General features: G+C 38.0%; 1 protein-coding gene across 1 annotated transcript in view; it reads left to right on the top strand.

Moving 5' to 3' along the window:
- Positions 1-24,629, top strand: part of DSCAM (DS cell adhesion molecule) — a 188,918-nt gene that overhangs the window by 61,949 nt on the left and 102,340 nt on the right. The window contains exons 10-12 of the mRNA XM_026088187.1: positions 15,222-15,418; positions 18,630-18,726; positions 20,144-20,272. Of these exons, the coding sequence (XP_025943972.1) occupies positions 15,222-15,418; positions 18,630-18,726; positions 20,144-20,272 (423 nt within the window). The remainder of the gene's footprint in view (positions 1-15,221; positions 15,419-18,629; positions 18,727-20,143; positions 20,273-24,629) is intronic.

Genomic DNA, 24,629 nt, shown 5'->3' on the forward strand with positions numbered 1-24,629 from the left:
TTCCTCTGTCCTTACTGGGACTCCACAAGACTACCTTCTCTTGCAGATTATCTGCAGTCAGGTGAGATAACTCTCTCTGCATGACAGATTGGCAATCCTAAATACTTGCTGTTTCCCTTTGCACAGCCTAGTTCAATGAGAAAGACTGAACACCTTCTTTTTGTTATCTATGTATTTTTACTATGTTACCACCTTTTAAAGTTTTCCTTCTGAACTGTAATGTTGCAATTTATTGAGTTTTATATTTTTGATTTTCCTGTTTTTCTTTTACCGAACTGAACTGAGAAACGTCAGTATTCTCCTTCAGGAAGCAAGCTGTGCAAAATTCTCCGAAACTATGGGTTCACCAGGCACAGAAAAATTGAATGATTTTCCCCAGCCTGCACAGGACGCTTGTTACAGGGCTGTCGGTAGCACTCCTTCCATCATGCACTGGCCTCCTCTGTGGGGTTATGTGAGACCTGCTGACAAACAGCTCTGCAGAAAAGCTGTTCATGTCATCATCTTCCAGAGGTGTGGGKTTTTTTGTCCACAGAATTGTGACTTCAGATACTCTGATGATAACAATAATATTTTATTCGTTAGTCACTTCAGTAACTAGTTATCAGTAACAATGTAGATGAAGGGAGTTACCCAAACTTTGTCCCTCCCTCTGCTTTCTCTAAACTTTGGATTTCAATAAATGTGAACTCATGACACTGATGCTATTTTGTAAGGAAAATGCATATGAATGAACCAATATGGCTGGAGCAAGCCCAAAATAGCTGACAAGCAAATCTTTTGGAAAATTTAAAGTTGAAAGGCTAGTCTCTGAAGGAACATTTTAGTTTATATTTTTGTAGTCTATTGTTTTAGGCGATCCCAAAAGAGAAAGATAAAACTACCTCAGAGACTGCTCTTGAATTATGCCTTTCCTTACCAGTATTAATGGCATGGGAATTTTTGACAGATGACCTGTTTTTATAGCACTTCCTTCCTGAGAGGGTTGGATAAGATTGAGATAATGATTCAGATTCCTCTGTCTTTTTACCTGAATTGAAGTACCAAATCTTCTGATGTTTCCTACAGAACTAATTATTCAGGTTTACAGTCTTACAGTTACCAGCTAGCTCAGCCCTGATACATTCAATAAATTACCAGTGACCCTTTTTTCACCCCTTTACCTCAAAATCCCATTCTCTGCGAAGGACGCTCCCTAATTAGAAAACACAACAGGGGCCTGCTTAGACAGGAGGGTAGACTTGGGAAAAAAAAAAAACAAAAAACTATGTGACATTGTAGGTATTTTTTCTGGCAAAATCCAAGGCAAGAAACATGAGCTCTGGATAGAAAGATGCAAGAGACTAGTGAGGTTTAAGAGAGACTGGCAGAGCTGACAATAGCAACTGAAAGAGTTACCAGAGCTGCCAGCAACTTTGCAAGCTTTTGGAAAGAAAATCAAAGGATTATTATTTGTTAGCAGCAGTATTAAAAATGTATTTAACTGACACAGGGCTGAGAAGGCTTCTACTTTCTTCTGTGCTGCAGATATGACTGCATTTTTTTTCCACAGTTCACTAGAGTTCAGCATCCTAATGAGCTGTTCTTTATAAGACTAGTTCTGGACTCTCTGTCTCTTGGTTGATGCCACTCATACAGAATAACTGAGTCAAATACACAGTATAAATACATTTCAGGCACTAAGCAGCTTCAAGAAGTCTCCAAGTTCTCCCTGGAAAAACTTTGTTAAATCTGAGTTTGAATCTTTTCTTTGCTAGTTGTGTAACTACTTCAAAAGACAGCAAACATATGTCTCTCTCCATATGGCCTGTAGAAATACTTCACTGTCTAGATAATCAGGGCATTTATTTAGGCAGACTTCAGTTGCACTCATGAATGTTCAGCAATTTTGCAGAGCAACAGAAACACCTAGATATAAAGGAGCATAGCGATATTTGTCAAAGATGGTGGGAAGTCACTTTCTAGGAAACTGAAATTTTGTCAGAGAAAATGGAATAAAATTAAATTATCCTATGTGGCATTCACCAGGCTTAGACAAAAGACCAGTCTGCTTCTTAATGCTTCTCATTTCATTTACTATTCTCTAACCAAGTGTATTGGCAAAAGTAAGGCAGGCGTTGGAGAAGTAGCATCATTCACTGACTGCATAGCCCTGAGCACTGTGTACCCCCTGTACTAAAGGACATTATATCTTGTGGGAAAGTAATGTTTGTGTAATTAAAGACTATATCATGAAACATAATCAGAACAGTGTTGGAGACACTGAGTTAAAGATGTGCTGGTGCTTGAGTTTGCCATTTTAAAAAGTCTTTCAAAATCCATTTAAAATGAATTCAGAGAGAATTTTTTCTTATTCTCTATATATACTTTAAAAATTAGATATTATTAAAATCTGCCATCAGTAGTCTGAATACTTAAACTTTAAAAGAGGCTTCCATCATTCAAGTTGCAGGATTAACTACTAACAGAAGATGGAGTAAACTGTTATTCCAGCCAACTGCTAGATCTGGAGACTTAGAGAAGGCCGCCTGGTTGGATACTCCCCCTCTTCTTTTCCCAGGTCGAGGGAGGTGATTCTCCCCCTCTACTCAGCCCTGCTGAGGCCACATCTGGAGTACTGCGTCCAGTTCTGGGCTCCCCAGTACAAGAGGGATGTGGCACTACTGGAGCAAGTCCAGCGAAGGGCTACAAAGATRATKAGGGGHCTGGAGCATCTCTCTTATGAGGAAAGACTGAGAGAGCTGGGCCTGTTCAGCCTGGAGAAGAGAAGACTGAGAGGAGATCTTATCAGTGTGTACGAGTATCTGAAGGGAGGGTGTCGAGAGGATGGGACCAGACTCTTTTCAGTGGTGCCGAGCGACAGGACGCGAGGCAATGGGCACAAACTGAAACACAGACACTTCCATCTGAACATGAGGAAAAACTTCTTCACTGTGAGGGTGACAGAGCACTGGAACAGGTTGCCCAGAGAGGTTGTGGAGTCTCCTTCTCTGGAGATATTCAAAAGCCACATGGATGCAATCCTGTGCAATGTGCTCTAGGTGACCCTGCTTGAGCAGGGGGGTTGGACTAGATGATCTCCAGAGGTCCCTTCCAACCTCAGCCATTCTGTGATTCTGTGATTCTGTGAAATTAGTGAAAACTCGACTCCATTGTAAAAAAGAGAAATTTTGCCACTGACTCAATAATACCATGACATTGTGCATTATATTTCACTTGGCAAAACTAATTTTTCAGTCCCTCATAGGTAGAAAGAAAGAGTCAAGAATGTGCTCCTAGATGACTACCAGGAAAAACATTTCCCTTAAAATGATTTTAGTTTTATGAGTTCGAGCTATTGTAGTAATGTTATGTTTAGCTAAGAAAAGTTTCATTTTTGAGAATTTTCATGAATTTTCAAAGTTTTAAAGTTTTTTTTTCAAAAATTGCATTTGAAGATTTTTGTAAGCATATTGGCCTGATTTTTGGACAGCTTCAAAACTATAATACACATTTTTTGTCTTCTGTTGCATTCACAGTTTTACAGTTGTCTCTAGCTAGGAGGCAGAGTTACCTTGTTTGGTGAAAGCTATGTTCCTTTTTAGCTCCTGAAGTAGGTGAAGCTGCAGTACAGAGTTTTAAACCAAATTGGTACCATTTCACTGCTTATATCATCGTCTTTGTAAGATAAATAGCTTTTATTTGGTAATCAATATTGCTTAATAGAAGGTTTCTACAATTAAAAAAGATAGGCTTATCTAAGTGGTTAAGCCATTGGCCATGTGTCTGAGTAGTCATGTCATGCAAGGAACGGAATAGCCTTTGGAGCTGATAATGGAAAGCAGTGTCTTTTCCTCCTAGACGGTGTTTGGGATCTGTCTGGATTTATGGTGAATGAAGAACCACTAGTGTCTAACAAGTGTTGGGTGCTCTCAATCCAGTTTTGTAGCACAGACAGATTAGCCTGAAGGGAAGCTTGCACAGCAGCTGATAGATGTTGCATTTGTTTATGAATAAAATAAACAAGATTTCTGCATCATAGGGGAATAATAATTACAGCTTGTTAAAAATTATGATTTCATATCTTTGTATAGTTTCAAATGTGTATGTGGACAGAAAAATAAAATGATAGATATTTGAACAGAAAAAAAAAAAAAAGAAGTGCTCAAAAATATTTGAAAAGTTCAATCCATTCCCTCCCCACCAGCAGATTTCACAAATAAAGTAAGATCTGGGAACCCAGCTCTGAAGGACCAGACTCAGTCACGGCTGACTAGAAATCCTCCCAGACATCTCAGGAAGATGTTAGTAAAGGTTGAACCAGTAGTCGTGGAGGTTGGAGGGTGATCCCATCTGTGGCGTGAAACCACAGCTAGATTTGGGGTCCTCAGCTGCATAGCAAGGAGCTTGGAAGTCCTCAGAGCCCTCATTTAAGCCTGGGTTTCCAGTTTTCAGGTTACCTCTTGTGAAGCCAAGAAAACTCGGGGCATCCTACCTTCATAGGTGGGAACATGAAAGCCCTGATCACTCCTCTCCAAGCCTGAGTCACCTCCCAGTCTACAGGGCAGCATTGTCCGATTTTCAGGGACCTAGAAATAGTGGTTGAAGCCATCACTTCTAATGCAGAGAAATTAAATCCAAAGCCTTGCTCAGCCATTCTTACATCCTGGTGTCCTTATGCCCAAGTTATAAGCTATAGTGGGATGAGTATTGCTTAGCCTCTGTTATTGAAAGCATTTCATTTTGCAGATATAAGAAAATATTAATTAAAATAATTGAAAATAATGAACTAATAGATTTATTCTGTCTTCTTTCAATCTTTTGATGCTGACCTTATCCAAATTTGTATAAATAGTTAAATATCTGTCATGCTAGAAAAGCAGAGAACAGGGAAGGAGTAGCTGAAGCATTTAGGTCAAAGTTGTATCCCAAAATGGGCGGTAATCTTAACAACATTACCTACTCTGAGTGCTTGTGGTCTATTTTTCTCATATTTCTATTTTTCTCGTATTTTTTCTCAGCAATTGAATGCTGAGCCTAATACACCTTTTTCAGTAATTCTTTTTGTCAGAGCTAGCACATTCCAATAAGAAGTTTTGGGTTGAATAAATCAGCTGTTCTCTGACAAATAAATGAAAGTCTAAACCCCCAAAGTAATGGTGCTGAAAAGCTTCCTACTAACTTACAAGAAACCCTGAAATGCACTATAGAAAGAGCAAGACCACCCCAATAAAACCTGGACATAAGACCTCCCTCTATAAGTGACTAGTAACATTGTTATACAGTGCATAAACCCACACTATTCCATTGTAATTGATTATTTATTTCATAAAGTAATATAATTAAAAAAGACAACAAATTTGCACTTTAAAACTTTTGGCTTTTCTAAAGCAAAACTCTTTGTAGGAAGATAATTTAATAATATAGTTAGCAAAGTTGGATCTAAGTACAGATTTTGTTGATGTATTTTATGGCTGTAATTAAAACAGAAATGTTTGACAACTTTGGTAAAAAAATCAAACTACAATATTTTCATATTGTCCCTGTATAGCAGCTTCATTTATGCTATCCAGTGCCTGTTGTATACAATGTTAAACCATGCTCAGAGGCATGACTTTTCTCTTACTTTACCGGTAGCTACATTATCACTGCCATTCTGGCCTCTTTTCTTTGATGTTTGTTCTTTATGTGCAAGGGGGAGTGGGAGTTCCTATTCACTGAAACAGAATTTTAAAGGAAAAAAATAAACCAAGCCTCTTGAAGTCTTTATAAGGTTTGTGCTGTGGGAAGGTACTGGGGAGGAAAGTGACCTCCAGCCCCTTGCCATGTGCATTGTTCATGAGATGGATGGCTATAATTTACTCCTGCCTGAAACACTAGTATTTATGATGCCTTTCCTTGGCCAAGGGGTAAACTCGGTCTCCAGAGAAATAAAAACATTTTTTTTAAGAGTGTATTGAAAAGCAAATCCACAGGATAGCTGAAGGTCAAGGAAAGGAGGTGATGAGGGTTGTTTTGTCTTCTTTTCCAGATAATCAAAATACGTCTTCTGATTATTTGACTCCCTGAAAAATAAGTCATTTTTGTCTCTCACTCACTCACTGACACACACACACACACACACACACACACACACACACACACACACATGCAAGCACACACAGACAGCCCTTGACCCAAATTATATAGAAGGAGGCTTGGCAGATCAGGAACAGCAGTGTAAAATGTGGATTTATACTCCTTTGTAGCTGTTCTCTGGTTCATGGCTGGATGAACATACTGGCCCCTCTGAATGAGTCAGAACAGCCATAAACCTGGTTCAAATTGGATCCACTCCCTCTGGCCTCAGGCATTTGGATACTGGAGCCAAGGGTCAAAACCATGCAGGTATACTACTTGAGAGTGCAAGTGGCCAGCTGTTCCCTTGTCATGAAGCGTTATTAATTGTTTAGTGTAATAGCCCCCAAATACTCAGTGCATTGAAGGCCTAGTCTTTAGACCTGATAAAACACTGCACAGATAGAATGATAGATATGATAGAAATGAACTTACAAAGCACAAAAAACCTCCCAGATAGGACCCTAATTTTATAGTTAGTCAAAATTAGTGAGAATTTTCCTTCCTGATCTTCTGCTTTCAGAGCTGCTGCTTATTTATGGGTACATGTAACTCAGAATTATTATACTGAACACCATTACTCTACAAATATTGTGTTTATCTAAGCTCTCTTTGTTTGTGCTTGCTAATAATTTAATGTGTGATTTTCCCTCCTTCCATCAGACATGTATTCAAAAGAATGTTGTTAAGCACATAAATTACTTATCAGCTTTTTCTAGAGCGAGTAGTCTCTAAGACAGTTCTCCACTCTTCTAGAAATCTTCTCTTTTTACCCACCAACTTCAGGGACATTTCTCCTTGTACAAAACTGCTGGCATGCTGAGCAGCCAAAGTAGAAAATAGGGCTCATCATAGGAGAAAATAAAATGTGGAGTAGATTAGGATTCAAGTTTGTTGTTCATCAATAAAAAATGGAGCTAATACTCAACAGGTGGTCAGACCATCTCCAGATGGTCTGTGGGACAAGGAACAAATATTAGGATTTTGACTGGAGAAACCAGATTGATGTCCATTAAAATAAATGTATTCAGAGTTTTTTATTAGGTTCTTATTCTTGTAAGTTGAGTCTCCTTTCCTGTCTTTTCTAAAATAGTAACATATATTTACACCCCAAATCTCCTCAGTTTAGAGAATGTGGAATTTAAGATTAGACCCTTAATATTGGATTAATCTAACATTAAGTCAGACTTCTACAGGTTAGCTGCGACAGTCTAAGCTGTTCACCCTTTGCTCCATTTATAATCAATAAGCATTATTCATCACATTCAAGCCAAGATAAATGGCCCCCTGAAAGTTCTAGTTTCTCTCCAAGGACAACTACAGTAGAAGTCCTAGTCTGACTAGCTGAAGTCTTAGATGACTAATTTTTAGCCATCTGAAGTTAGGTGGAGATGAATGCTGCTGTCCGGTTCCGTCTTCTCACGTGAATGCTTTTTTGTGTATATACAGTACCATAGCACTTTTAAGCTAGTATTAATATGCAGAAAACATATTTATGATTTGTGTAAATGTATTTATATAGCGAATACCTGCATAAATATGTATAGATAGTTATATCTTGCTGAGTCTAATATATTTGAGTTCTGGTCCCATCATCAGAGTATCAGATGCTATTGGTCTATCTGCATATATCTAGACAATAAAACTATAATTCACACTGAAAAGGCTAGACTAGACTAGTTCTACCACAGCTCTACTTCTTTTACATCAGCAGATCGTATTTCATGGCTTTTTAGCTCAGAACTGTGCTGTTATAAACCCAAGTCACCCTGCTTAAAAGTATACTTACTTGCATGAATGAGCAACGAATGAAAACTGTTAATGTCCCAGCATGCACAGCTCACCAATACTCATTTTTGTTGTAGCCAGGGTTTCTTAGTGTGTTTCTGCTTCATTTAAACCTGTCAATACCTCAATTAGTGCTTGCTTCTCTTCCCCTGGGAGGGACATTTACCCATGTCATTTCACAGCCTCCAAAATCTAAAAGATCCATGAGAATTGCAGGGTCATAAAGTGTATCCTGATTAAAGGTTGTGTTTTTCAATGAATTTCTACCACTTAAAAAAAAAAAAGAGTAAATAATCTGGGTATTTTTAATCAAAGGGCACAAATAGAAAATGTAAAGAATAACAACCTGTAAGAAAATGAGCACTCTTCCATATGATTCCATAATCTCTGATTTTCACTGATTTGTGTTCAGTAAGTCACAAAAAATTAGATCACTATACTTTACAATTATGATAGTAGTAATCCTCTCATTTTGCATTAAAACTTGATGCTGTCTTGATGGCAGACTGAATTCAATTTAAGATCAAAGCACAGGAGGAGATATCTAAAATTATGTATTGCTAGTTTAAACTTTTACAGCAGTCCTTTTTTCCAGCCTGACTTTTATACAGTGTAAAGAAAGATAGTAATTGATTTGGAATAGAAAGTGGCCCAAGAAATTTATACTTTATGGGTATACATTTCTAATACTAGTTTTTAGGCGTCTATACCTTTCAGCATTGTGATAATAACAGTAATACTGTCCATTAATTTCTTGTGGAAGATGATCTTTATCTAAATCTTAATAAATCACAATAATATAGATGCTAATGTATTTATAATTTTTTATAGATCTTTGATCACTTATTTTTCCTTTTGACAATTAGCCAAACTCTGATGATATTGATTTTCCAGTGCCTCATGTGGGTTACCATAGTTTGTCACAAATTTCCACAGGTTGTTACTATAACTGACTGCAGGGAACAAAGCTGTCAGCTTATCATTTTCCATTTTCTTTCTCTTGGTTATTAGGAAGTTCAGTTAGACAAAATGGGAATTGAAGCTGCACAGCAATGCAAAAGAAAGTCACATTCATTTCAGAACCATGTCAAAGTCAAAAGAAAGACCAAGAAATATAAGCAACTGCTGGTCTCACGTGTATCATTTGAAGACAGCAGTTTGCACTGTACAAACATAAACCTAAAGCAAGAAAAGAGTGCAGGAAGAGGGAAAGAATTGCCTTTGCGAATTGAGAGAAAAAACCTTTTTTTATTTTATTAATGTGTCTTTTGGTTAAAATTCGTAGTTGTCATGCAAAATAAATCAACTTCTTTTCCTATAATGTGACCTGAAACCACTTCTGAGTGAATAAGATATGAACCCTAAATGTTCACAGCCTTTACCCTGACATATTCAATCAGATCATGAGGCATTGGTGAAGCTGCCAAGTACTCAAGACATTGTCATTCTTATTAAAGCTTAGCATCAAACAAGGCCTGTTCTAGCTTGGAAACACATGTTTGAATAATACTTCTAATCAAAGTGACTTCATTTATATCAGTGGAATAAGTAGCTGAGATGGTATTTTAGAAAGTACAGAATACTTATTCGTTCCCAGTCAATGATTTTTTTTAAAGATTTTTTTTTTCAAAGATTTTCATGTATGGATGTCCTAATACTGCAGCTTTTACATATCATTAACTCTCGAGTTTTGATATGGGATTTATAAGGTGAACTTAGATAGCTGGGACACTGACTGATCCTGCTTGTGTTTACTTTTTCTCTATTATTTATATGCCATAATTCTCATGGATGTCACTCTTCATTAAATATAATTATAAAAATGGAGTTTCTGCTGGGTACAATCTTTTTTCCACTGCAGTACTGTTTTTAATACTATTCTTTCAGAAAACTGTCTTGCTAATAGAACTGCTAATGAAGCTCTTACCTATTCTACAGAAATCTGTTAATGTAGCAGTTTTTAATGCAAGCTTACAAAAAGTTAGTAGCTCCCATTTTAGGGCAGGGTGGGGGTAGAAGGTTGTTTGATTTGTTTTGCTTTGTTTTAAAAATATTTTCAGCAATAGATTAATCAGTAGATTGCCTGAATTTAGTTCATATACACTGGAGACTCATGAAACTAAAGCAGAGTAAATAATTTAGCCTGATGTGTTAATTCATCAAGTTTTTGCTTCTCTTCTCAAAATTCTCAGGTTTATAGGTTTGAAATTATTTGAAACCTTGGTAGTAATTAATTTCAAATTAATTTCAAAGTGTTTGCTTTTTGAACTTGAAATTCATACCACATTGATTAGTTACATAAGTCACCCAGTATTGTTTCTAGTTGACAGTTGCATTGCTTACATAACAAATTCATTATTAATTCCAAGCAATTTAGTAAAATGTGCATTCAAAATTCACTTTCATAAAATATTTAAATAGTTGAGATTGGTTTTTAAACTATTTATCCTAAAAGAATGTTCCTATGAGAAGGTTCACAATAAATGAATATGAGTGGGTTGCAAACATGAAGTTCATTTTCAAAATTAGTGAATATTGATAGAAAATATTTTTCATTATTTGCTTTGCTAGTTTTCATTATTCCATTAAGGATAACAGAAGTTAAAGAAAAACAGGAGGAAATAAGTTAATTATATATCTATTATTTCTGTGAGAAGAACTTGTGTTTCTAAAAATGGGATACTTAATGTGCTAGCTTGCAGCCTTTGAGACATGCAGTAGTCTTTGTTTTCTAGTCTGGGGCATCTCTTGAGCAGTTGATAATATGAACACATGAGGACTAAGAGCAATATTTTCACTTGCTAGACAGGTTACAGTCTTGCCAAGAAAGACAGTCTTGCTGTCTTTCTAGTGAGGAAGTCTATGATGCCTAGCTTGGGTATTAGATGCCTACAAGGTGAATTCCACCTACAGTGACAGGCATTTCCCGCTCTGCAGAGCTGGGGCTATGTCTGCTGCACAGTGGGTACAGGCAGCCCCAAACTGGTCAGTTCAAGCTTGTTCCAGTCAAGGAGCCAAGTCACACTAGAACAACACTCTGCTAGGGCAGAGATCTTCAGACCAAGGGAGGTGAAGACATGGAGACTTGAAGGGGCATGCCTGGACATGCACCACTGACACATGCCAGAATATTTCTGTTATCGAGCACACTCTCAAATCCTCACGGTAATTAGTTATCTCCATGTCATTAAATCATTGGGTTTGTTTCTGTGCTGCATCTTTTCCACTATCTTTCCCAAGAGCAATTTAAATCAGTTTTAATGTTTGGATACGATCAACAAGTTAACTTTTAATACAGCTTGAAACACATTGTACAGCATTGTGTGGCACCTCCTCGTCAACAGTGTTATTGACTGGGTAGTGTCTATTCCTTTCTTCTCACCAGAGCCAGGTTGCTAGGAAAATGTCATTTGGTGACTACAGACAGTAGTAGTTCTTAACCGTATTGAGAACTTCAGTTACTCCTAGAATCATTTAAGGATCTACATGGATATTTAGTGTTTACTGTAATTACAAGTTCAAAAATGTAGAAACCTTTGTTTTTTTGCCGTCTGTAGTTTCAATCTATGAGCCAAAAGAGAGAAAAATTATTGATTCCGTCCCCCTTGCTCCCTACATAATCTCAAACAGGAAGGAAGGAAGGAAGGAAGAAAAAGAGAGAGAGAAAGATTTGCAAATGTCCTTCAAACTACTTTCAGAGATTTTCATAGGTGAATTGCCATTTGCTAGTAATTTATGATGCTATTTACTAGTAATTTATGAAGAGTTATTCTAAAATAATTCTAAAGTTTCTCTTAGTTTGCTCAAGCTTCATCTATCTTACTAAAGCTTCCCTAGTCTGGATAATGAGACTAGATTCATCAAGGTAATTAAGGTATTTTCATTTTTGTTTGCACTCAGTTCCTGATGAAATATTCAGCAGTAGCAGAGAAAAGAAAACCAGGTTAACTAATTTTTACTGAATCTCAGGAAAGGTCCAGGTTCAGCTTTCCGTAAGAGTTAAATGAAAGATTATTTTGTCTGAATCACTTCCATGATTCTTAAGAGTAACCTCCACTACTGAATTTTGCACTTTGGTTTTTAAGGGTGAAGTTGTCAATAAAATTGTATAAAGCAATGAAGTTACTCCCTACAGGGTTGACATGAAGAAAGGGGAAAATAATGGGTTGACCTGGGAAAAGGAGTAAACAAATCAGCTTTCCAAATGGAAGCCCAACTTTAAACAGAGAAATCTCCTAGGTTAATGCTGCTGGCAGCACTACTCATTCCTTGAAAATGGAAATTGCCATAATCTGTAAACTGTAGCTACCATTTTGGCCAATATGCTGCCTTTAACATTGGCAAGCACTACATGACATGCTTCACAGAAAGATGTGGTGAACTCTACAGGAAAGAGATGTGGATTAATTTGTTCCTTGAACATGCACAGCAACATGCTCATCCCTTAAAAAATTCACCTGTATAAATATATTTTAATATATGTGTGTATATATAATGCATATTTGAAGGGATATAAGATGATACATACACTTATGACATCTGAGTGATCTTGATATACTTCTAAATGCCTTTGCTTGAATCTTGTTAAATTTTAGTCTTGAGGACATCCTAAGAGAACATCTTATATATATGTGATATATATTCAGTATATATACAGTTTTCCAGGGTTTTTTTTGTCAGTAAAGAGCCAGCATATTTAACTCATCTATTTGCATCAGTAATTTGATTAAAGATAGAGGATGAAGAAATACAGTTCCCAAAATATCCTTGGGAATGTGTCTTTGTTACCAGAAATCTTATGACATAAAGGAAGATAAAAAAGAAGAGCTTATGGTTTAGGATAATTGCAGATAAATTGTGAAGAGTAAAGAATCAGCTCGGGAGGAAGGGGAAATATTTAGCTATGAAGCATTGCTATGGCAATAGGGAATCAGTGTGGAAGATTATGTGAGAGGAAAGGAAGGATAAGCAGGGATAAAGCTATATCTGCAGAATAAAGTACAATTTTATACTGCTCTTATTAAGAAAGTTTGTTGGAAAATTTGAGCTTTGTAAGCTAGCACCTGCCTTTAGAAAGGAAGCAAGATGCTCATGGTATTTGGTTTGGCACTGTTACCCATCAGGGGACTCTTGGTAGATATTTGTTAGGACAGTTAAAACTGGGAAGGAGTCTCTGAGACAGACTCCTTGAGATCTGTGGGATTTAAATTAAAATCCAAACTTCCTGTTGTATGTGGATGCCCACTATGTGCTGATACGCAGCGAAGCAGGAGGAGGGTAGACATCTCAGCCGCTAGGCTCACGTGCTCTGACTGCTGAGCCCTCCAGCCTGGAGGCATGTGCACCCAGAGCAGTCGAGCACCTCGTAGGGAAGCACGTGCTATCTTTCAGCTCTTGGGTGGACTAAACACATGCTCTCTCTGTCGCTGGAGGGTGAAAGGAAATTTGAAATAAATAGGAAATACTGATGGGAAAGAGGACTGCAGTTGAAGAGACAATTAGGTGACTTGGGAGGTTGGAAGGATTTCAGGTATCAGTACCTGGAAAGACTCCAGAGAAAGCTGAAGCAATTTTCATTTTCTAGAAGTTAGAATCTGACTCATCCTAATTTTCTATTCCTGTTATTCATCATTTCTTCTCTTTGAATACTTCCCTTTGACAAAACTAATTGTTATCTAATATCCAAATAGTTAAACAAGACGTACATTGTCACTAATGCATATCAGTGCTTAAAGAGCTTCATGTCTCACACAAAACCTTTCTAAGAATTCTTTCTGTAGTTAGATCCCATTCGTAGTTCTACTCCACAGCTCCCCAACCCTGTTAATTTTCAAATCAGTTTGTTATGGTTCAGGAATCCTTTGAACAGGAAGGGCTGCATCCTGACATATTGTCATATCCAAGCATCAATAGCTCTGATATGTGAAAAGGTCATGCCACCAAACATTAACATTTCAAAATAGCAATTATAGTAATTAATTTAAATAAGGATTTTTTTGCTGTCCGATAGCAATAGATGAAATCTCTGCAGGAGAGAAGACTGAGAAGGCCTCAAACCAGGTTCTGTGCCAGTGTCATCTTTTTAAAATTGAGGCCCAGAGAAGTTCAAATGGAATGAGTAAGTTGTTCTGATAAGAAGAGGCAAGTGCTCGTGCATAAAAATGAGGAGAATGGGACGACTGCAGGAGGCAGCCCTGGAGTGTAAAAGCTTAGCAAAGGAACTCTTTATTGCCACCTCATATGCTTTGAAAAGAGTGGACTGATTCAGCTCAGAAGAGAGCAGTTCTGTAGGCTATCCAGGGCTTTCCAGCTTTTCCCAAGCAGGGAAGTGGTCATATCCGAGAGACAGACTTACACACTTTGATTCTTCCCATTAAGCATTCATTGGTGGGCAAATCATACAGCAAAGGAAAAGACTGATTACTGAGGACACCAAAAAAGCCATGTTTCTATTTTTTTTGCAGTAAAACACTGAGGAATTTTTATTTCTCTTTTCAGAAAATTTTCATGCTAAAATGTGAAAATACTTGGCTTCTCAGACGATTCTTGTTAGCAAGAGAGGGTTTTTTTCAACTTTTAATTTTTTTTAATCCTGAATAGTTAATAAAGAGGTTGACAATTACAGTCAAAGTGTTCTGTACCTACTTACTGAATATTTTAAACACAAATCAAACTATGTTTATTGTCAGTTTAATTGTACATTCAGTTCAGTACAGTTTAATTGCATGCTGGGCACATACATGAACTGTAAACTTTTTGGTGGAGAGGCTTTCTTTTAATTTTGTACAGCTCCTGTTTTAATGGGGCCTTCATTTTGATAGGCCTTTAGTACCATACACAATGGTAGAGCATATATCTGTCAGCAAATAAAACAGGTAAAAGCACTTTGTTAGCTTTGTGCATGTGTCTGATGAATATGTGATCTGATGACTAGCTCATCAGAAGGAATAAAAAATGTCTATCAGTTCCTTACTGGTCCCATAGCTGAATGTTTATTGCTTACAGTACCTTTATGTGTCTGTGTGTATTTTATTTATGTTAAAAGTTGTGCTGTGTGCAGCAAAGCAAATGGAGCCAGGCTTCCGGTGGTTTTGCATCTTCTGCCTCTATAACCACGCTGCCTGATTCCGGCTCCTTGCTGCTAAGCTCCCCTTGAGGCCCATCCTCACTCTTAGGAAGATTCTCTGAGATAAAAATGAAAATATATTTWTTTCCCACATTTTTAGCTATCTGGTCAAATAAGGGCAGACTGAATTAGTTCCAGATCTGAAGACTGACCCTCCGTCAGAGTAGTCATCTCACTGAAGAATGGTCTTTGTTGTTTTGTCTGTTTCTAGTCCCAGCTATGATAACTTCCTATCCAAACACCACCTTGGCAACACAGGGTCAAAAAAAGGAGATGAGCTGCACAGCCCATGGAGAGAAACCCATCATAGTCCGCTGGGAAAAAGAGGACCGCATCATTAACCCTGAAATGTCCCGTTACCTTGTTTCCACCAAGGAAGTGGGAGACGAAGTAGTTTCTACTCTGCAGGTAAGAAGACAGAGTGACCCACAACTCAGCTACATGTGTGAGCGTGGCGTGGTTTGGTTTTGGTAAGGGTTTCCAACCACCTCTGCCTATGTTTCCTAATCCCAGCATCAATATGTGCAGCCTGGGCCAAGGCAAGGCTTTGACAAAGCAGCACTTACCTACCAGAGCAGTCTTCGGAGGTGGCAGGAGGCTTGAGCCCCACAACTGCTGCACAGCCCCAGAGAGCTGGGCTGGCTGCTTTTGCCACCAAGAGGAGGTAGAGGAAACCTCTGCCTCTCCCTCCCACAAAAAGCACTTGCCTCTCCATTTTCGCATGCCCCTGAGGCAGCAAGTGAGCCGTCCTCTCATGTCCTCCACTTTCATTTTGTCTCGAGCCTGCCTCTCATCCTCTCCACTGTTTGGTTTTGTCTCAGGCTCGTGCCTTGGCCTGTCATTGCTGGGGCAGCACGGCTCAGTTTTGAGTATGCCGCTGATAAGGGTTGAGTGAATATCTAACCCGTAGGTGTGCTATGAGTCAGGCTTAACTGTATCAAAGTCAGTAAGCAATTTTGATGGAAAAATGCTGCATTTTAAAGTACTTTTCCTCCCTCCCTTTCACTGGTGCTTGTGAGCCATACACGGACCATTTTACAAAGTCAGATTAGTCACCAAATTCAAAGTGAGGTATAAAGGACACATGTAGACACATAAATAGTATATCTACAGCAGCCAGTAGTATTTGAAACACCATATATTGTAGCAGAAGTCACTTAGCCAGCTGGCAGGTAGTCATAGCCTGCATCTTCACTTTTGCTTCTGTGACAGGCAGCGCTCTGGTGGTGTGACAGCCATGCATCTTGATTAGCCTGGCAAATCAGTATGTGGGGTTCAGTTGACTCCTAAGTGGCTGGCCTGGATTAGATTGAGGTGCTACATGAGTGACATTGTTGTTTTGGGCACTTCAATACCCCCCAGACACCATGGAAGCCCAGGAAGCTCATGCTGTTCTGGTTTCACCTAAAATGGGTGGCGCTATGATGTTGCCCTCACTATATGAGGATGCAGCTTTTCCACTCAAATCTAAAATTTGTCAATAAGAACAAGTTACCAGTCTGCTCCTGTATATTTTTGCATGTGCCTTTAGGAAATCTAAAAGAAATTAAAACAAAAAATCACATGGATTCTCACTCAGAAATCTGGATTTCCATTTTTCATTCACACTCTAAAAATATGTTTTTATCAGGCTCAAGGAAATAATTCTCTATCTCTGTGGCAATTCTGTCTATATTCTAATGTAAACCTTGAAGTATATGTCTTTCTTCACTAGCCAAAAATTGTATTGGATTATAGCCAGTAAAAATTTGCTTTCACTTCCTGTGAGAGCGCTTTGGCATTGACTTCTCAGAGGAAGGATAGGTTCTACGTGTGAATTTGTGCATACTAGCATATTTGTGTTATGAATAATATTTAGTCATAGGATAGACCCCTAGACACCTCTGCCCTCAGTTGCCTTACTGACTTTAATAAGATAGTGTCTGGATGCACAATAGTATTTCTGTTTGGAAGGCTGGAGGCCTGCTTGGAGAATTATGTTCTGAAGCAGCTGGATACAGTAATGGAATTCTACATCCATATGTATGCTACATATAAAAACCTGGACTTTTGAGAGATAAAGTGCTCAAAAAATTAGAAAATACCAGGATTAAGGCTGTCTCTTAAGCTTTTAATTCAAGTCTTTTGCATGCGTGTATGATGATGTAATCTTTAGTTGTATACTCAGCTTTTATTTTTCCTGCAGGACCCCTGCCTCAGTCAGGCATGACTTGGAATTTCTCTGGAGTTGAATTAGGGTTGAGTAATGAAAGACACTGTGTGATGCAAGGCTGATCATTGAAACCAGACTTTTCACAGGTGGCCAATAATTGTGTGTTCTTTGTTTTCTAGGTACTTGCCTTGAGCCCTTGGGGTCTGATTTGCAGAAGTACTAAGTCCTTATAGCTGCAGCTTAACTCAGTGGAAGCTATGTTATGAAACATGCAATGCTATTTATTGCTAAGGACTCTGAGAGGGGGAAAGAAGGCCTTAGATGTATCAAATTGGGCTCTGAAATGTTTTGTCTTACTCTTTCTATCTTAAAGCTCAGCACCGTGTGTAACTTACCACAGCTTGACAGGTTACCACGTCTCAGATGGCGTCTCTCCAACATGCTTGTAGCTTGTGGCAAGTGGGAAATAAATCTATTTATCTTAGTCAGCGGTGAATGAGAGTTATGCTCGTATTACCTTGCATTTGCTGAGGACTAAAGAGCATGCAGAGTTACCATGGCTCAGCTAACATGTGGCAACTTGTCAAGCAGCCACTAACATTATCATATGTCTGGTTCCTTAATTCTCTATATGAAATGGTGGTAATATTCCTCATGATGTCAGGGTTTATGAAAATAAATTCAGTAATGTTTCTGAAATGGGCATTGCATAGGTGAATGCCACAGAAAAGGCTATGAGGAAATGAATAAGTCTGTCTTCAGGGCACTGTTTGAACTGTGTGCAGTAAATAAAATGTGGAGCAGCATATTAAATGATGAGAGGAAAACTATATTTTGAGTATTTGCTCTTTTAAAAAATTCCTCTCCCTCTTGTACATTGAATGAAGCAGCGGTTCTGTAGAAAAATATCATTATGACCATGTACTTAAAGACTGTGTCTAATTTACTGTGTTTTTGATTAGCAAATTGAAAAGAAAAGCACAAAAATTTATTATGAGGCATCATGCTGAATACTACAGGGTTCATCACCAGTGTTTGAACCTGTGTTTCCTCCACACAGACTTCTGCCATTTGAGTTATTTTCAGAAATAACTGGAAAAATTTGGAGGCAGCAGGGGCACCATTTTGTATGGAAAATTTCAGCCAACTGTTAAATACTTGGCAAACTTGCGAGTAACTGGAAACAAGGCTCCTAATGAGAAACTGCAGGAATAGGTGGTGCTCCAACTCCTGACTACACATGTAGCCTGCTTCCTCAACCCAGGTGTTTCTAGTCTTGATAAATCTCTGTATTTTAGATGTTTTACTATGTAGACTATGTGTAGTTATGTGTATAACATGCAATGTCTCTTTATTACTGTCAAGTAAAACAGTTAGTGTAATTTTTCTTGCACCATACAGAAAAGCTGTTTGTTTATTTTCTCCGCATGCTGTTCAATCAATCACTTCTTTTCAAACCACCTATAGATTTTGCCAGCTGTGCGTGAAGATTCTGGCTTCTTCTCCTGCCATGCCATCAATTCCTATGGGGAGGATCGCGGAATAATTCAGCTCACTGTGCAAGGTAGGAAGAGGACAACATAAGGAAAAAAACACAGCTATTGTAGTACAGTAAGTGTATGCCATGCTCAGAAATCTGTTGGGGGAGGGAGGTTCTAGATCCTAATTAAGCGTATTCCTAGTTGTCAAAGAAATGAGAAGTTGCATTAAGATGTTCAATCGCTCATTTTCTGGCATCACAAATTAAATCAAAATGAAGTATAATCTCCAGAGTCTTTCTAGTACTGTACAAATGAATAAGGAGAGTTTTTCATAAATACAGTAGCTGACAGTTTACTAAACAGACTTAACAGTAATATCTTCAGTAGGAACAGTGGATATGATGGGGGGTAAGTTTTTTTTAGGGAAGGAGGGAAGAGATTGCATTTGTTTTTAAAGAATGAATGTGCTTAAAACCAAAGTCTGAAATAAAGCAAAAGCAATCTGACCTTTTTTCTAGAGCAATATTAAACCTACTGTGTATCTATAAACAAAATATTTCAAGTTTAATCAGTCAAAATACRTTGTAATATTCTTGTTCAATCCAAATTCTAGGAGCCTATATTACCTGGGGCTGGGGTTCCCCTTCTTCAGGGTTTCACTCAGGCAGACAGCAGCAAATTCGGGAGTTGTTGAGATGACAGTATTTGAGATGCAGAGCAGAGGCAGGACTCAGCCACTGGCCACTGCTTCTTTCTACGTGATGCTTGTTCCAGTGCTTGTATGCCTTTGAGCATGCACATAACAAATTTCTAGGACTTGCAAAATTCTCTCTCTCCCTCCTTGATTTCACAAAACTGCAGATTTCAGTGAGTGCCTAAAGCAGCCCTGTCAAGAAATTCAGGTGGAGTTTGGTGACAGTTCTCAGGTTCTCAGTTACACCAGTGCTCATTTAAACTGCACTGACAATGTGAAGTGGTGTAAATGCTATTTATTTACATCCTTAATTTTCTGGAGGCATAAAGAGGCCTTAGTGTAATTAAGACTTTCTAACTGTTCTTTTTTATGTACATACTCAAAGAGATAGAATTCTTACTCCCTCCTGCCACCAAATTTAGCTTTTGTAAGTTTAGTCTTTATATTTCTACCATCATTGCATTTCAGTGCAATGTGGCATTCATGGCAAAAATCTCCCCTAGCATGAATACACCAATCTGGAGTGCTTTGAAGGAAATGCAACTGTGTGTTGCATATATGAAGGTTAAAGAGAAGTTAGTCATTCAAGATTACATGAGTGACTCTTAGTTTAAAAGTGACCTTTCCTTCCTCTATTGAGCGTTCTTCAATGGGTGATTAAATGACTCTGAATATTAGTGAGTGACTGGAGAAAATGACGTGAGAGCTTACCACCAGTAAGCCATGTCAGTGCCATTCTCATTAATGTATCTTATTAACAGTATGGGCTTTCTTTTGACTAAAACTGAGCATGTGTATTTATTCAGAGCCCCCCGACCCTCCTGAAATAGAAATTCGAGAGGTGAGAGCACGCAGTATTGCCCTCAGATGGACCATGGGATTTGATGGAAATAGCCCAATCACAGGCTACGATATTGAATGCAAGAACAAGTCGGGTAAGAAATAATCTTCTTCTGAAGTAATCGCTGTCTCATAACTCTCTTCTAGTCATTCATCATGGAATTTCTATTGTAAAAGAAACTTCCTTATGAAAATTTTTACCACAGTGTATTTAATATATCACAGCAAGATTTGTCTTAATTTGTTGGGGGTTTTTTGAGGTAATGATATTATGTTTAGCAGTTGTTGCTTTTCCCTTTTACCTGAGATGCCTGCAAGTAAGAAGGACGGATTTGGTAGTAAAGTGAGCCATTCCATATGATAGTTGTTTTGATGATTTTGCTAGCTGATTCTTGGTCCTGTTTTTACCTTTTTCTCCATTTTGATTTTTTTCTTCTTATTTTCCCTTTTTCCCTATAGAAGAATAGCTGCTTTTACAAGTTATTTTTTCTGTAGTGCTTATTTTTAGAAGTTCTTTTCTCTTGATATTAGAGTATTTGGCATCTTCCCCAGAAAGTTAGGAGCCAAAGCAGTAGTCACAAGAAGTTCTAGACAAAGAAAGCTGTGTGGTAATTTGCTGAAGCACCATGAGTTTTCAGTAACCTATTGGAAAGACTCCAAGGGAAAAGAGCATTGACACATATTGGCAGGCCAATGCAAGAAGATATTATTCTGCTAGGTCACCATGTAGTCATATCAATGAGCATCTAATAAGTAAAGCCAAGGCACAAGAATATTTTCCTGAATTAGATGGTTTTATGTTCTTGGTATTCTAAAAGTATTCTAAAAGGTATTTTGAAAGTAGGTTTTTCTTAAGCCCAGAAATTTTTACTGTCTATTGAAATCTAAATACATTCTAGTTGCACAGGTGAACTGTGTGTGTGACATAAGATCATACTGAAAATGAAGTACATAGGTAAGCGCTGTCCTTGAACTATGGTTTGAGAAGGTATTAGAAAAGAAATTACAATTGAATAATGTTTTCATATTTTAAACATGATTAAAAAAGGCACTGAGAAATCATATTGTATTGCTTTATGTTGGAGTTTGTTGAACTATTTGTAAAGGGACATAGTCCACTAATAGGTATGCTCTATGGGAGATTATCAGTGAAAGCATTCTGTTGATGAAACCAGTTATAGTATTTTTATAGCCTTCTCCCTTTAATTCTGAGATGTAAGAATGTACTTGTTCATAAAATTCTAAAATTTACCAAATTAAAAAAAATAAATATTCTACTACTACACATCTTTCCTATTCTTCATTTGTCTACGTGGTGTATTTCCTTTGCACTTTGTTGGGCAAAAATAGTGTTTTACTTTTATTACTAGATAGAATATACTCAAGACTGTTAACTCATTCATCACCTTTTTGCATTGGCTTTTTAAATGACATTGGTAATGGACAAGTGAGCACAATACCTGAAAGATTAAAGGTAAAATTCTCCACTGAGCCTCTGGTCAGGAATCACAGCTTTTGAGATACAGATTAGGCAAGGTCGCCTCTTTGTTTTCTCTTTCAGCCTTTTTCTTTCTTGACAACCACCCACTGGCTCCAGAATCTTTTTTGAAAGTCATTCTTGCCTGATAGGCTACTTTCTGACCCTAAAACAGCACTTATGCTTCTCAAGGAAGCGTATAACTCATCATAACCTCTGGCAAGGAAGRTTTAGCTGCTTTATTCTGCTCTAAGATTGGAGGAGTGCTGGAAAGGGACTTCAGAGCTCTAAAACATCTTTGTTAGATTTAGTTCAATGTTCTCAAGTGATAATACTGAATGCAGGCAAAGATTAAGGTAATCACTGTGAACTTGTATTGTGAAATTACATCTCCATAATATTGCATGATAAATCAATAGCAAGACAGCATATAGGACACCATCAGATAGAACATAATGAAAAAGGTTCAAAAAAATGGAAAGAAAGAAAAAATAGTGGGTGGCGGATTTGGAGTAGGAAAAATACTTCTTTATCTGTACATGAAGACAAATACTGGAGATCATGTCCTATAAAGAACAGATTATTCTTGTCTCACTGCAAACAACAGAAACATTGTTTTTCAGAATCTGAGGCTGAATGTTATGAGAAACTAGGATCAGTTATTTGAATTCTTGCACACGTTTTTTGTCATAATTGTATTATGAAGAAGATAGAATGGCCAAAGACAGTTACTAAAGAACTTGCACAGGGTAGTTGGGGGAAGTTAGACTGGAGAAAACGCAATTAAGATTTGTCACTGAAGTTTTCAGATATTAAAAGAGACAAAAAGTAACTTAGGCAAAACATTCACAATGCAGATGGTAAGCTCAGGCAATGCCCTGCCAAGGCCAAAGTAAAACTGTAATATGAACAGTTGTGTTCAGTGAGAATCAGATATTTTTAAAAGAGTATTTCATGTTACTTGGAGATATGCCAGCTGGTCATGGTGATCCATATGGGTCCTGATGATTGTACAGGAGAGATTCAGTGACTCAAACATTGAAGAAATGGTCCTTTTGCTTCCTCTTCCTGTATTCCTGAATTAAAAGGTAACTCACAGAAACACTTGAGGATACTATTTCCACCAGTAGTTTATGGTCATACGTGTTACTTCCAGTATGAATTATTCCAGTATGTATTATTCTTTTTTGACTGTGTTGTTCTTAAGAGAATTTCACGATCTAATTTAAAGAGCAGTAATTACTCAGTTCCGGTCCAGTGTAATATTTTTAACCTTTTTTATTCACTTTGCTATTATTTCCCTATGAGCATGATTCTGGACAGGGCACATACTGGGCATTATAAATTGAGACATGATGAGCAAGACTGGGAAGCATTGGTGTTGTGAAGCACTGTTCAGGATGAATCCTGTGTGAACAAAGGATAAAGCCTATGTTTCTTCCAGCGAACATCTCTCTTGGCCCTGCTGAACCCAACTCATCCCAAAGAACAGTCAAGCTCACTGCTTTCTCCTCCATGATCAAAATAGCTTCAAATGTTTGAGAAGCAAGCTGTCAATCTATGTATTGCCCTCTAGTAAACGTCCCATTCATGCACTGCCTCAGAATTTCTCCAGATTTGAAATTTCTGTTGTTTTAAACAATTACAGGTTCATTGTTAATGACCAGCTTTCAAGGCTGGGCCTAATAGTAAATTCTCCAACTATGTTGCTTACACTGAGGACTCAGAAATGTCTTTACAGCACAATGCACCACCTCGACTTCTCAAGAAGGAAAACTGCAAAAATTTTCAATATCAGAGGATGTTCAAGTGAACATATATCTATGCATGGCCAGCCTCTTTGCTATACTGGGCTGCCCTCATCTATCGCATCTACCCCTGCAGTGCCATCAGACCAAAAAGACACATTCGGTTGTCTCTAGGAGGAGCATGGGGTTGTCTGTTGCATGGGTAGATGGGATTTGTAGGTTCTAGTTGCCCTGCAGGAGAAATATGAATATTGGGATCTCAGCCTTTCAGGCCATTTCAGTAGTTGGTTATAATTCCTGTCTGTTTAGAAATGTACCTGTGGCACACAGACCTGGCCCTTCGTAGAAACCAGTGATGTGTAGTCAGCAGACTTTTCCATCTGAGGGGTGCAAAGAGATTTGAAGACAGGAACAATAGTGTCTCCTTATACTCTCCATCCTTTTCATTTTGATGTCATTAGGGAAAGTTTCGGAGGAAACAGTTTGGGTCCCAATCTGAAGACAGAGGACTGCATTTTGTGCTTTCATGTGCTCACATGTGAACTCCTGTTACTTTCAGGGTGTGGATGCATCTGCAGAAGTGGGGTTTTTACCCCAAACTGCCCCAAACCAGCACAGAGTGCCGCTGGAGTCTAGCATTAGGTTGTGTCATTAAATGGCACCACACACCAAGGCAGACCGGTTATCACCGGGGTCAGCGCCCTGGGCTGACACCTCCTCAGATCAGACCTGGGCAACCGGGAGGCCCAACTGTGTGCTGTAGGCTAAACCCAAAGTTTCAGACAGTATTTCAGGAACTGGTGAAATGTCTCTGAAAATGTGGCTTTTTTCCATAGGTTACTTTGTCAGTGTGCATTTTGTATAACACCAAGAAGTGCCTGGATGTAACAGTTTGTGAGTGGAATAAAGAATACAATAAAAACTCCAGGCTTTTTTTAAAACATTTTTTGATAGACTGTTGCTACTTGTTTTCTTTATTTTTTTCAATCCTGCTAAGTAAATAGATTTAAAAAAATTCCAGAATGACAATAAAAAATGGAAGAGCTAATAGTCAATTTTAATATCTCTTAATGATTGCTTACCACCTTCAAGAGAGCATTTATTTTTAGGATTTGCCAGAAAAACATAAATTAACACTTAATTTTTCTTATCCTTACTGAAAACAGTTTTGGATGGAAACTGATTAATTTCTCTCTGGAGTGGCTCAGTTTTGGGGGGATCGCTTTT

The sequence above is a fragment of the Apteryx rowi genome, unplaced genomic scaffold, assembly GCF_003343035.1.
Source record: "Apteryx rowi isolate R43461 unplaced genomic scaffold, aptRow1 scaffold_756, whole genome shotgun sequence".
Lineage (NCBI taxonomy): Eukaryota > Metazoa > Chordata > Aves > Apterygiformes > Apterygidae > Apteryx > Apteryx rowi.